At 31.7% G+C, this 14518-nt stretch overlaps 1 protein-coding gene across 1 annotated transcript in view; it reads left to right on the forward strand.

Moving 5' to 3' along the window:
• Positions 1 to 14518, forward strand: part of kkv (hyaluronan synthase-like protein kkv) — a 185444-nt gene that overhangs the window by 165044 nt on the left and 5882 nt on the right. The window contains exons 11-21 of the mRNA XM_071591172.1: positions 373 to 635; positions 899 to 1109; positions 1992 to 2192; positions 2417 to 2643; positions 3026 to 3193; positions 3507 to 3812; positions 4355 to 4611; positions 4751 to 4905; positions 5265 to 5425; positions 12467 to 12643; positions 14286 to 14453. Of these exons, the coding sequence (XP_071447273.1) occupies positions 373 to 635; positions 899 to 1109; positions 1992 to 2192; positions 2417 to 2643; positions 3026 to 3193; positions 3507 to 3812; positions 4355 to 4611; positions 4751 to 4905; positions 5265 to 5425; positions 12467 to 12643; positions 14286 to 14453 (2294 nt within the window). The remainder of the gene's footprint in view (positions 1 to 372; positions 636 to 898; positions 1110 to 1991; positions 2193 to 2416; positions 2644 to 3025; positions 3194 to 3506; positions 3813 to 4354; positions 4612 to 4750; positions 4906 to 5264; positions 5426 to 12466; positions 12644 to 14285; positions 14454 to 14518) is intronic.

A 14518-nucleotide genomic window follows, 5' to 3' on the forward strand; every position in this document is an offset into this window, starting at 1 on the left:
TATTCACCTTTTCTACTTTTGTTTATAGCAGCGTTCATTTTAAGTTATTTTTTAATTCTCAATACAAAATTTTGGACTGAACTGCCAGCTAATTTCCACTGACTGGATCCCTGTATGTCAGATTTTGAAGTTGCATTGAAACTAAATTTGAAATTTGTCATTTTTGAGCTGTAAACAATTGTAAAGGTGAAATAAACAATATGTTACTCTAATATTAATGCCTTTGAAGTTACTGATATGTATTAAATAATTTAAATAGGAATGACAAAACCACAATGCTCTTAATTTTCTAGTTTTCCGATAAAACTCTATAATGTCCTTAAACATCACTAACCTTGCAATAAACTTTATTCTTCTTTGCTTACATTATAGCTCACATCTTCTTTGATGACGCCTTTGAATTATCTGATGAGGATGAAGAAGAAAATGTGGTGAATCGATTTGTGAAGCTTTTGGTGTCAACCATTGATGAAGCAGCCATGCATGTTCATGAAACCCACATCAGAATACGTGCACCAAGGAAATACCCCACACCATATGGAGGACGACTTGTCTGGACTCTACCTGGAAAAACTAAAATGATTGCTCACTTGAAAGACAAATCTAAGATTAGGCACAGGAAGCGTTGGAGCCAGGTATGCAGTAACAATTATCAACACATGTATCTTTCTTCATGATTGAAAGAAAAAATAGCTACGCAGCCAAAATAAGATTAAAACTGATTTCCCTCCCATAAATTTCACTGGTCTCATATTTCATTTTAAATGGCATAAAAGCTCATTAGCACACTTTTAGATTAATTAGGACAATATTAGCACCATATTAAGAATCCATCATATTTACTTAAAGAAAACAAAAATATTGGTCTGTTGATAGTTTTTATGTGCCTCTCTTTAAGGTTATGTACATGTACTATCTCCTGGGTCATCGTCTCATGGAACTTCCTATCTCAGTGGACCGCAAAGAAGTAATGGCAGAAAATACATTCCTTCTAACTCTTGATGGAGATATTGATTTCCAGCCCCAAGCAGTGCAATTGTTGGTGGATCTTATGAAAAAGAACAGAAATCTAGGAGCAGCATGTGGTCGAATCCATCCAGTTGGGTCAGGTAATTGACATATGTTAAAATACAGAGTACTTATCAGGATCACCTACTCTGAAATAATCATGAAAAAAATGCAACCTAGGAATACGATTCTAAAGAAATGTCTAAAATGCAAATTTTTCCTTTCCTTGGCTTTCCATAGATTTCATTTCTTTGACAATGGTATACCAATGGTTTAGGGTTCCACCTGAGACAAATTTCTATCTATATTTGGGTAACCATTGCTTCAATAAATAAAAGCCATGATGTATGCCTTGTAGTGATATTAATTATTTTGAAAATTCTCTAAATGCAGGGTTATTAAACTCTGGCATACACTTCAAATAAAGTGTCAATGAAATGCAAGCAAAAAGATAAACTGCTCCATTTGAAAGCCCTATCAATTGAGCCCAGTATGTGAAGGTTCTAAATCTTTCATGGCACTTTAATATATGATTCTCTAGCCTCAATGCATTATGCCTCAACAGTTTGGATGAATGAGAGAAACGAGATCCACATCAATAAAAAAAACATAGAATTAAAACATTGCCTCTTGAATTTTGAAAGGATTTGTATCCTAAATACTCAAGCAAAATAAGGTGAACGAACATGTGCATAAAATGTAACCAGAGGAAATGTAGTTTAATTGTATAATTATGGTTGCTCCAATTATTCATTAAAATTAAAAGATGTATACAGACACATGAAATGATGAATTTTGGATGAAGCATGATTACTCTTCATGCTGCCCTTCACAATATCCTAGATAAAGCTTGCATCCAGAAAATCATATGTGTATATTGGTATCTGAAACTATCTGGAGGACAATTGAATTTGACTTGATTGCTCTTTTTTTTCAGAATTTAGACTACTCTAATGAAACACCATATTTATTCAATTTTGCAGGACCAATGGTGTGGTATCAGATGTTTGAATACGCTATTGGGCATTGGCTGCAAAAGGCAACTGAGCACATGATTGGCTGTGTTCTCTGTAGTCCTGGATGTTTCTCCCTCTTCCGTGGAAAAGCACTTATGGATGACAATGTTATGAGAAAGTATACCACCAAGTCAGATGAAGCCAGGCATTATGTGCAGTATGATCAAGGTAAAATTCTGATAACTGTATTAATATTGAGTTTTATTTATTAATCATGTATTCCCACAAAAGAATGTTGTATCAAAAAAAAAGTTTGACTTTATGCAAATAATAATAAAAAAATAATATTTCCCTGAAGTTAACTTTACCAGATTAAGGATGACTGCATGCAGGCGGAAAAAGTGATGATTATCGATTTAAAAAAATTACCTAATTGAAATTGATCTGTATAGGGGAGGATCGATGGCTCTGCACTCTGCTTCTCCAGAGAGGATATCGTGTGGAATATTCTGCTGCCAGTGATGCCTACACGCATTGTCCAGAAGGATTCCATGAGTTCTATAACCAACGTCGTCGATGGGTACCCTCCACTATGGCTAATATCATGGATTTGCTTATGGATTACAAAAAAACAATCAAGATTAATGACAATATATCACTGCCATATATTTCATATCAGGTTGGTTGAGCTGCAATGGGTACTTTGTATTAATTGCCTTGGTATCATACTTTGGTTTTATGGCATTTCTACTTTTCTTGCATAATTATTTTAAACTAACTGTGGGATTTTACTAATTTTATGGATCACTATACCTCATTGAATACTTGTTGAGGCTAAGTTATGGTTTATCTGGTGTCAAATAATTACATATTATTATAGTTATTCTTTAAAACTTGAAAAAAATGTTAAGAACTCAAAATGAGAAACATAAGAAAGTTGTTATACACCCCTATAGTACTTATAGATAAAATAAGCAAACAAGATAAATAGTACATGGCAGGAGGTGTTAGTAATAATGATTATTAGAATATTTAATAAAGAAATTTTTCTATTTGTTTAGATGATGTTGATGGGTGGCACAATCTTGGGTCCTGGTACTATATTTCTTATGTTGGTTGGTGCCTTTGTCGCTGCTTTTAAAATTGACAACTGGACAAGCTTCTATTACAATATTATTCCAATTCTCCTGTTCATGGCCGTATGTTTTCTGTGCAAGTCAAATATACAGGTATGTATGTTTTGATAGTTCAGTTTACATTAATATCAGCAGTTAGCACATATTTTCAAATATGAATATTTATAATGAATTCTTTTGCAATATTTGCAGTTAAACTTTTCCATCAGTGTGTTTGTCAAAAAGCTAATATTCTGCTTCTCTTTTTCATGTCACCTTTTTCTTCTAATACATCTTCCTCACTAATGTTCCTATCCTCTGTGATCATTGGAAATATCCCCACATTTAATCATTCTCTCTAAATTAAAATGTCTTTTACTTAAATAAAATGGACAATTCAATGTTACTTTGACCAAAACAACCTCAGCTATTGATAGCTCAAATATTATCAACAGTATATGCACTGATTATGATGGCTGTAATAGTTGGTACGGCTCTCCAGTTAGGTGAAGACGGTATCGGTTCCCCCTCAGCCATTTTCCTTATAGCACTCTCAGGTTCATTTTTCATAGCAGCATGTCTCCATCCTCAAGAGTTTTGGTGTATAGTCCCAGGTATCATATACCTTTTATCCATACCCTCCATGTACCTCCTCCTTATTCTTTACTCAATCATCAACTTGAATGTGGTTTCCTGGGGAACTCGAGAAGTGCAGACAAAGAAGACTAAAAAGGTAAGGGTGTATTCAATTAATGTATAATTGCACCAACCATTAAATGTGAAAGCATATGTATATTAATGGGTTTAATCTTATCAATATCATGGGAATAGTATTGATGGGGTAATCCTCCGTGATGATGCAATATTTATTTCAAAAAGCTGTTTGTTACCTACCTCTGGTAAATTTTGAGTACTAATAATAATTATTGTAGTTGAATAATACAAGATGTTTAACTGAGTTGGGCTGTTCCTTCATAAAATGAAAGGAAACTAATATCCGTGTGTAGATGAAACAAAATGAAAGTGAATTTCACAAAAGATACATGAACCATCTCAGACTTCACACATTTTTATCTATTACAAACCATTGCTTTCCTCTAGTGCACCACTCTAAATAACTACTATATATATATATATATATATATATATATATATATATATATATATATATATATATATATATATATATATATATATATATATATATATAGATATAGATATAGATATGCCAAATATTTACATGAGTTTAAGCTTACATTGATTATTTAAATCCAGGAAATGGAACAAGAATTAAAGGATGCAGAGGAAGCAAAGAAAAAGGCAAAACAGAACTCCCTTTTGGGATTCTTGAACTCAGTTGGTGGAGGGAATGGCGGAGATGAGGAAGGATCAATTGAAATATCATTGGCTGGGCTCTTTAAGTTGTTGCTATGCACTCATCCTGACAATCAAAAAGCTGAAGAAAAGCAGCAGCTCCTACGAATTGCTGATTCCCTAGAGACATTAGGAAAACGGCTGGAAAATATTGAGCGGTAAGCTTCATTACTTGAAAATTGATCTTGGTTAATATGTATGGATATTGAAAATACCATAGTAATTTGTAAAATAATGATCTTCTTAAAACATGTATGACACTGATAAAATAAATATCATTTTCCATTTCAAATTCAGTGTTGTCGACCCTCATGGCCACATTTCTGGAAGAAGGCGGTCCAATAGCCGCAGTGGTAATTCTGACCACCATCTTGGAGCATTGACAGAAGAGGCTTCACGTGATGACAATAGCATTGACAATGACAACAGTGACTCCACTAGCAGACTCTCTGGTTAGAGCATCATTTTTCTATTTTTCTGCCTTATATTCAATGTGCAATTTTTAATAGATCATTGCGTGCAGTACTAACTAATTCACTAACTTTATCTGAGAAAGGTACCTATGTCCAGCATGTTAACATGAGAGTTACTCCTGGTTTTTCAATGCATGTTTCTCCTTGAAAAATTTTATAAGGTCCCTCTTTAACCAAGAGCAGGGTTTATTACCTGAATAACTTTAACTAAATTATGAATATGAAGGTATCCAGATTTTTTTCTGGTAGTATCTTAGTTTGGCATAGGAATATATAAAGGAATCCTGGTTAATAACATTTGACTAATCACACTGATGGAATAAATTTTCTCTTTCCAGAGCCTAAGCATGAACGTGACGATCTTGTTAATCCATATTGGATTGAAGATCCAGAACTGAAGAAGGGGGCTATTGATTACCTATCAAGCACTGAAATTCAGTTTTGGAAAGATTTACTTGAAAAATATCTCTTCCCAATCGATGCCAACAAGGATGAACAGGTTTGTTTCCAAACAAAATATTAATAGGAAATCCCATTGAATTATTTAATTCATTTAATCAATTAGTCATTTATTAGTTTCATTTTCACAACATTGTATTACAACTTCCCTTTGCTTATCTTGATATAACTTTATTCATTTCATGTTGAAAAGATACATACTTATCCTAATTTTAAATGCAATAAGATTAACTTTTTTGCCACATATTATCCTGATAAAATTTGCAATTCATAATTATATTTTAACAGCATATTTTTTCATAATGATGATAATAATGTCATAATTTCTTTTCAAAATAAGTTTAATTATGAGTTAACAGATATTATTGAAATAGTCTTTTGTGAGGTTTTTAAGAGAAAAGCAGGAGATAATGTAGTGGAAAATATGAACTTTTCTTCCAAATTCTCATCCAAACATGTTGAAAAAGTGTTACCCTTAAAATTATGAGAATATCTCTGAGAAAAGTTTGAGAAATTCTCAAGATACTTCTGGCTAGGCTATGAGAGATTTTTGAGAATTATTCAAAACTTTATGAGCATTCCATGAGGAAAAAAAATTTACTGTTTAATTTTCACACCTACAAATCTTCCCATCCCCTACAATATGGGTTACAAGCGCTTCCTTGGAATTGCCTATTAAATTGATTATTTAGGCCTGCACAACCATACACATGTAGCTTTGTACAATTTCTTTTAAATTCAAAGAAAAATCATATGATTTAATTTCTCATAAAATTCATATAAAAGATACCTATTTCTTTGAAAATTTAGCTTAGAGGTATAATACTACCTTGTAGTGCAAATGAATATGATCAGGCTTTGGTTGAAACAAATTAACTTTTGTTAGCTATAGATAAAGAATAAATGTGCGCATGTAATATGAAAATAACATTCAATTTAAAGAATTTCAAGAATACAGGTATTATGCCTTTGGACAGTAATTTTAGGTTGGTAGTCTCTCCATTCTTGAATGCGGGCAGGAAGAGATGGCTGAGATAATAAGCTAAATTAAGTACTGTCTTCCCACTATACCCTCTTCTGCCCATGACTATTCTTCATATATAAGAGACTTTACATAAAATTCTTATGGCAAGAAAATATTATATTGAGTATGAAAAGCATCTTGAACTTTTCTTGGACTTCTTAGAAGTGAAGAATCCCCTAAACTATTCCCATTAGAGTCTCTGAATATAAAAATGAGAACTCTAATTTGAAACTTTAGATTCATAATTTCTCACACTTTTCTCAGTTATTGATCACAAAATAAAAGTTTTGGTTAAACATTTCATTAATATATTTCTAGTATTTTGATTGAGATGATCAAATAATTTGAATTCAGTTGTAACTGCCAGTGTATATTTTTGAAGAGTGACCACCATGGGTCAATATTTGAAATATCTACATCTAGGTTAAGTCATAGACCTAAGTTTTTAATGCCCTCTGGAGCTTCATCATTTTGAAAGTTGAAGTAATATTTTTAAATTGAATTAAATGTTGTAGTATTCCCAAAAATATTTCAACAGGGCACCTATTAAAAATATTAAATAAATAGGAATGACTTTAATGAAGGCAACTTTCTTTCATTTGCAGTACTAAGAATTCACTTCAATTGCAAACAGAAATAGACTCAACTCTAATAAAAAAGACTATCATATTTTTATGTAGCTACCTATGCCAAGTAATTTGATATTCCATATAAAGAGTCTAGCCTGAAGCATATTTTCTGCCCCATAAGTGAATGTTTGTATCAAGCCACAAATTAACCAGTGGGTAAATTAAAAAATTATACTTTGAGAATGTAGTTGACAAATGAGTTTATTTAAATGTTCTTTATCCGAATTATTTAAATTTCTATTGATTAAAACTTTATTAATGTGGATAAAATGATTATCATATGATAAATCATGGTAAATCCATTAGATGATAAATAAATAAATGTTGCTGAAAATTTGCCATCAAATATGATGGCAGTAAATCATTCATACTCAAGGAATACAGCTGAAATAAATAAAAAAATAATATTTCTCCTTGTGGATACCAAGGTCATATTTAGGATCAAGTTTAATCAAACATTCCTCACCCAATACCTAAAGTGAATGCTCAGAGATAATGTTCATCATAAAAATAATAGTTAGTCATATGATTTGGATTCATTTATTCATAGATAAGGGTTGGTGCATGTTAGGACTCAACGAAATATAATAAATGGGCGTTTACTCATCCTTCTCATTTCTCACCTCTCTCTCCCATTTCCAAAATGTAAGAATTTCTCCTACAGATCACAACATAAAAGTTGAGGAGTTAAAATGTTGGAATTGAATATTTTTCCCGGAAATATATTAAATTATGAAACATTAAATTATTCTATCATATTTTTTACGATAAGCCTATTCTAAATTAGATGTCAGATCATTCAAGATGTTGGTCACCTACATTAGAGATTAACTCATATGTAATACTTTCACTGAAAAGATAGCATGTTTTTGCCAACAAAATGCACACAGTGATAGCCATGAAAATAATATTTTTGTATTAGGTTTATAGAACAAATTTTTACACTAATAATAACAATCATACCTAAAATTATAAAATAATAAAGTAAAAATGAATAATATGATTTACTGAGTTGAGTTATAAAAAGTTAGGTAGGTACAGTGCTCAAGCGATTGTCAGTTTATGTTGTACCATTTCTGTCACCGTCAAATAGCATAAATAGTTTAGCAAAGAACTTCACATTTCAACTTTAATGAGATATTTACAATGTTTGGTAGTTTGACAAATTTGAAAAGTTACTCATTTCTCTGCAATTTAAAAATACATAGCCAAGCGCATAGGTACCCCATATTTAACTAATGGTCAATGCTTCTAGAAGCTGTTAATATCAAGGCAAATACATACATGAGTGCAATAATCAATTATTAGATGTGGTACTATGGATAATGTTGAACAGATATACTTTGTTTTTTAATTGATGGACCCCTTTAAGAGTAATATAGTCTCTTCAATCAGGTAAAAGGTTTTACTAATTAGGGAGGCTCATGGTCTTTCCCTTCCCAGAAAACACTCATCCTCATCTACTTATACTCTTCTTACCTGTGTGTTTCTATCTCACGCTCATCCATGCTTTCATTCACCCATTTCTTGTACATCTTATCTTTTCTCTTTCTATGACACCTAAAACTGTTAAATGGGTTTTCTGTGCATTCATTGTTCATCATAGGAAAAAATGAAAGGCACAAGTTTCATTTTTCACTCATTCCAATTTAAGTATGGTGTTTGCATTAATATCTAGTCATTCAGTACATGTGTAAAAATATAGTCAATTCATAAGAGTTTATAATTCTAACGGTTAGCCACATTGAACTCATAAATTTTAACCACAAGTAATTTTATGGTAAGATCATGCTGTAGGTAAGAAAAAGATAAACATGAAAAAAGCACAAAAATGTGTACTAAGTATAGATAAAAATTAATAGCTGAGGAAAGAAGAAAATAAGAGAGCATGTTTGAATGCCAATTTGGATCCAGGTGGAATAGATGAATAAGGAAAGCTATACACTCTACCTAATAAGGCTTGTATATAAAAATAATATAGATTAATAAACTTATATATGTGATGTTGATAGACTTGAAGAAGAACTTTGAAACCCACAATGGAAAAAAAGAAGTTCATATTGTGAAATAAAAGTTGGAACAAGTTGAATTTTTTCCCTTAGGTCAGAAGCAATACAACATAGAAAGAAAATTATTCCTAAAATGCAGAAGAGCTCAAATTAAGAGTCTTCTAATCAAGTGGCAACTGGATACTATGCTCAAAAAGGACAGATAAACCTCATGTCTTTTTCTCCATGTAAATATTTCTCATAACACAAAGAAACTTTTTAATCAAAATGAGAATGTCCTTAAATATTTGCAGCCACTATTTTTGTAGATGTGTCTTGTCTTTATAATTGAACTGCTGGGCCAGAAAATTGGTAAACTTTGATGTGAAGCCTCAGAGATGGACTCTGAAAATCAATTGAGAGATAAAATGAAAAACATTTAAGTAGAGATGAGAATAAAGCCACATAGAGCACTAAATGAAAATGTACAGATACATTGGTCACATATTGAGGCATAATGGATTGTTAAGTAACATAATGAAAGTAAAAATAAAGGGAAAGGTCCCTTGAGGAAGACCAGTGGATAAATTAAATAAAGAGGAGTTTAAGGAAGAGGAGTACTCTGAATGTAAGAAAATCAGTGGAAGACAGGGAAGAATGGATGGCCATCGGCGAACAATCTTTTAATGATAAAGGAGGCACATTGCAACACTTCTTCTAAGCAGAGATTACTTCTGCACAGTTATGTACCTGTTATATGGATGCATATGGCTTCTAGCATTAATGCAAATTTTTGCATTAATCTCATTCTAAATCATTAGTGCATTGGAAAGGCAAAGTGAAGATGAAATTTAAGAATATGAAGTGATGTGGGACTGAAGAGAGATAACCATGCATGATGTTGTACTCCTACCTGCATCCCTTAAACTTGAATATATATAAAACAAGAAAATGGAAATTCCTCGTGGTCATGAAACATGTCTTTTCATTCAATTATTAAGCATGTATCCAGGTTGAGTATTTTACGGTGACAACTGGAAGCCAACATTACAACCTATAGTGGGTAATAATTAACTACATTCTGGTCTATGATGCATCCGGTGCCTAAAATAGCCCCTCAACTGTGCACTTTGTAAGGAGTTTCATTTAGCCAAAAATTATAGTTATCATTGAGTTTAGTATTAGAGTCCTGTTTATTTAAAGGCACTACATAATGAGTGCCTTATTTTATGATGGTAAATATGCTTTCAGGAGTGGTTTGAGTTTTTCATTATGAATTTTAATGTTGACCTTTACCTACATGTACTGTAAAGCATTCTGTATTATTCAGGCTGTTAAAACATAGGTACATGTGCCCAAAAAGTTTTTCATTACAAATAAAAGAGATATTATTTTGATTAATCATGGAAAGAATACAGGTTTTCTTCAGGTCACATTAAATCTCTTTTAGCTGGCATTCATTTCCTGAAATCTGTAATATTTATTTCAATTTCTTCTTGATTTGCTTATACTTATTAATCTCATTTCCTCTAAATCATTTAGTACCAGTGAACATTGCAAACCTCATCAGAAAGTAGTGTAATGCATGCACCTACTACGACCTGACTTGTTTTGGAGCAAATTGTAAAGTAATAAAAATGACAAAGAGGCTGTAGTATTCCATTCATATAGGTACTCAAATAAACTCATTCAAGTACATTTATTTTCATTGGGATATATCAAATTTCCGTCATAGAAATAATTGAGTAAAGTGGTAAAAAATACAAAAAAAGTTGATTTATACATATTTGGGTAGAAAAGTATTTGATTAAATTCTTCCTTTCAGAATATTTTAGATAGTGAAATCAATCAGTCAGAAATTTTAAATATCATTAAATTGGAGTGCCTATTTCCCTGTGTCTAGAAGTAAATATTATTATATTCATAAATAATTGTTATGAAGATTTTTCAAATTTGAGAGGAATCCAATAATATTGAAAATGTCTCTTCTTTAAGACTCAACTATCAATCAAAAGTTAATAATTTGTTAAATTTATAAGTTAATGAAATAGGCATTACTATAAAACACCATGTCCTCTGGTAATTATATTTATTTTAATAAAAGATCTAAGTAGATGCATGCATCTATGTTGGATATAAATCCCACATTGATCTAATAGGTACTTAACTATGCAAACATCTTGCAGAAATGAAACTAGTGATTCAATGAATGAGACTTTAAATTTTATTTAAACAGATAATGATGAGTTTGAGAAGATAAATGGGAATTTCAAACCCTACTTTTCCTTTTTAAATAGTAATTTTTTAAGCATTAAAGCTGAACCAGTTCATTACAATTGAATGCCCTAAATATTAAATTACTCTAATTTTTCGCTATTAAAGCTTAAATATCTCCATGCATAATGAACATTGGTTGAATACTTGATAACTACTACCAATTTTCACAATTTTCTTTAACTATTCACCAAACAGAGAATGGTTTATTACTTTCAATACCCTGGGATTTTTAACATTATCAATAATATGAAAATGTTTCTTCCTCTCTTCACCCCTCCCATCTGCCTCCCTGCTTTTTAATGAATACCTGTTAAAATTTTGTCATATACTCTACCTCCTATCACTATCTTTTCCCACCCACTTGTCTTTTCCCATTCTAAATATTTCCTTTCCTAATCTTTCAATTATTTCTGAATAACTTTCTTTCTAAAACCTTGCGGAATGTCTTGCTGCTTTTTTACCTCCCACCCCTGTCTTATAGGCCAGAATAGCTACGCATTTGAAAGAGCTCCGGGATCAGTCAGTCTTTGCTTTTTTTATGATGAATGCCCTATTTGTCCTGATTGTGTTCTTGCTGCAACTGAACAAGGATCTCCTGCATATCAAATGGCCCCTTGGAGTGAAGACTAACATTACCTATATTGAAGAATCCCAGGAGGTAAGGCAGTCAGCTTTTACAATATTTAAAGCTGGCCTTATGGGGTCGACCAAGAGTGCAAATCAAGCAGCCGCCTTCTTGCTGCTCCCTAATCCACAATTTCCCTCCGCTTCTGAAATAGGCTGTCATCGTGTGCCCAATAAAGTCAAGCTTCTCATTCAGAAAATATTGAATTTACTCTTCTCATGGGTAGTCTCTCAAGTACACTGAAACTTGATTTGAATGCATGAAGGTAATTTAATATCACTTTGCAGCTACCGTTTCGTGGTCCTCCATATATTTTTTAATTAACTGTAATTTAACAAATTGCATTCAATATGAGACTGTCAGAGAGACTTTAAATTCATCATTTTCTCAGTGAAGATGAAGCTTGATGTGAGGGGTCCTGGTCCCGGCGAATAGTCCCAGAGAGGCATCATGAAAGCTGTACAATACAACGGAGATGCTAAACTATAATGCTGCTTCCCTCTTTACCCTATCCCTTCCCTGCTTCCTCTCTTTTCAGGCAAGGATAGCAACTGATCTTATAGAACTGAGGAACAAGTCTGTATTTGCTTTCGTCATGTTCAATGCATTATTTATCCTAATCGTGTTCTTGCTGCAACTTAACAAGGATGCCTTACATGTTGACTGGCCACTTGGGGTAAAGACGAATATCACCTATATTGAAGAGACAGCAGAGGTAAAGCGTTGTAATAAAAGTACAGAAATAAGGCTGGGATAAAGCAAGAAGTTCTGGGTGATTGTGAATAATGAGAATGGCCTGAGGTGAAAGAACCACTTTGGTCTGTCTCAATTTTCTCTCCTTTGTGTCACTGTTAATATGAGCAACTTGGTGATTTTCTTTTGGATTCCTCTAGAGAATTTACTTCTCATCTCACCTATTGTTATGGACTAATATGAATATATCTTAATCTTCTTTGGGAAAATCTTTTGTACCTCCTGCAAAACCTGTTTTTAAGCTTTTGTGTAAATAAATGTTTCTAACCATATTTTGGAGCAGCCAGCATTATTGGGGATTTTTGAGATTTTGATATTTTAGAATTTGTTTGGATGTGTGTTTTCCTAGAAAAATGAAGTAGATACTTTCTGGATGATTTCTGATTTAAAAAAATTGTATTTTTCAGATATATTTTTTCAGTATTTAAGAGAGGGAGTATATTTTTTAAATTCAATCCATTTAAGTTATCAAATTTTAGAAGAAGTCTGTTTTCACTTTTTAAAGTCAAGCATGTGGTTTTATTCTTTAAGGTTATCATGTAATGTAATGCATTCCATGTGGTTATATATTTTATTTACCTATTTATTTTTTTGCTATTGAAAAAATTTGAAAATTTATTTATAGCCATGTTACTACTACAAATTAGATGAAATAATTGACAATCTGCATGCATGTTTAATGTATGAATCAGCTAAATTTTGATAAGGTCTAGAGGTTTTGTTTTTTCTACAAATTGATAAAAAAGCACAATGTATTTCAGGTGAAAGGCATATGTGTGTACTTAGATATGCCACAAATCCCCAAAATGATCTAATTCATGTACATACACCCCAATTTTGTTTAATATGTATAATCTTTGCAAGTTTAAGGGTGCAACTTCAAATGATGATTGTGGTGACTGTTGTTTGTACTAACTGTTTTAATATCTTTTTATTTTGACTAATGACTGTCTTTTCTTTTTTCCATATATATAAATATCAATATGTGATTAATATTCTGATTTTCCAATATGTATGCTACCAGTTTCAAAAAAAATATTGATACTTTAAAATGTGATTGGAGTAATATAATTGTTAGGGTCAAATTTATTTTCTCTGTGTCAATCAATGAATGCAAAATACATATTAATAAAATAACTCCATTAGTCCATGTTGATTTGAAAATGCAAAAGCAGAAATATATACATCAATGGTGACAAATGATTATTTCAAGGCTGAGTTGAGATTTAAACATTTCCATGCATTTAATTTCTATCAACTTGGACATAATGAAATGCATCTTGGATAATCAGTAGCTTTTGTGTCATCCAAGCATATTTGTTTGAATATACACACCTAATATATGCCAATATTTGTTAACTTGTATTATCAGTTAATTTGATGTCTTTTCACTTCTTTCACATAAGATCTTTTGTTTCAACTCAAAATAATGAATTCATTTAGATTTGAAAAGATGAAAATATTAGTAAACTTTTTAAAACCAGCATATTCTGCATGAAATTATCCATTATCTAATGATGAATCATTATTGAGTTCACATGATATACATTTGAATTGCTTGTATTTTCTGTAACTCTTTCTTTTCCTTTCTAACAATTATTTAGGTACTGATCTCAAAAGAATATTTGCAACTTGAGCCAATTGGATTGGTTTTTGTGTTCTTCTTTGCCCTTATCCTGGTAATTCAATTCACCGCCATGTTGTTTCATCGCTTTGGAACACTATCACACATCCTTGCCTCCACTGAGCTCAACTGCTATTGCTCTAAAAGGGTAAGTCAACTTGAATTTGAAATAATTGACATCTTAATATCACCATAAATAATAGCAATAGTAAT

Source organism: Hetaerina americana, unplaced genomic scaffold (genome assembly GCF_022747635.1).
Source record: "Hetaerina americana unplaced genomic scaffold, ioHetAmer1.1.p SCAF_42, whole genome shotgun sequence".
In the NCBI taxonomy this organism is placed as follows: domain Eukaryota; kingdom Metazoa; phylum Arthropoda; class Insecta; order Odonata; family Calopterygidae; genus Hetaerina; species Hetaerina americana.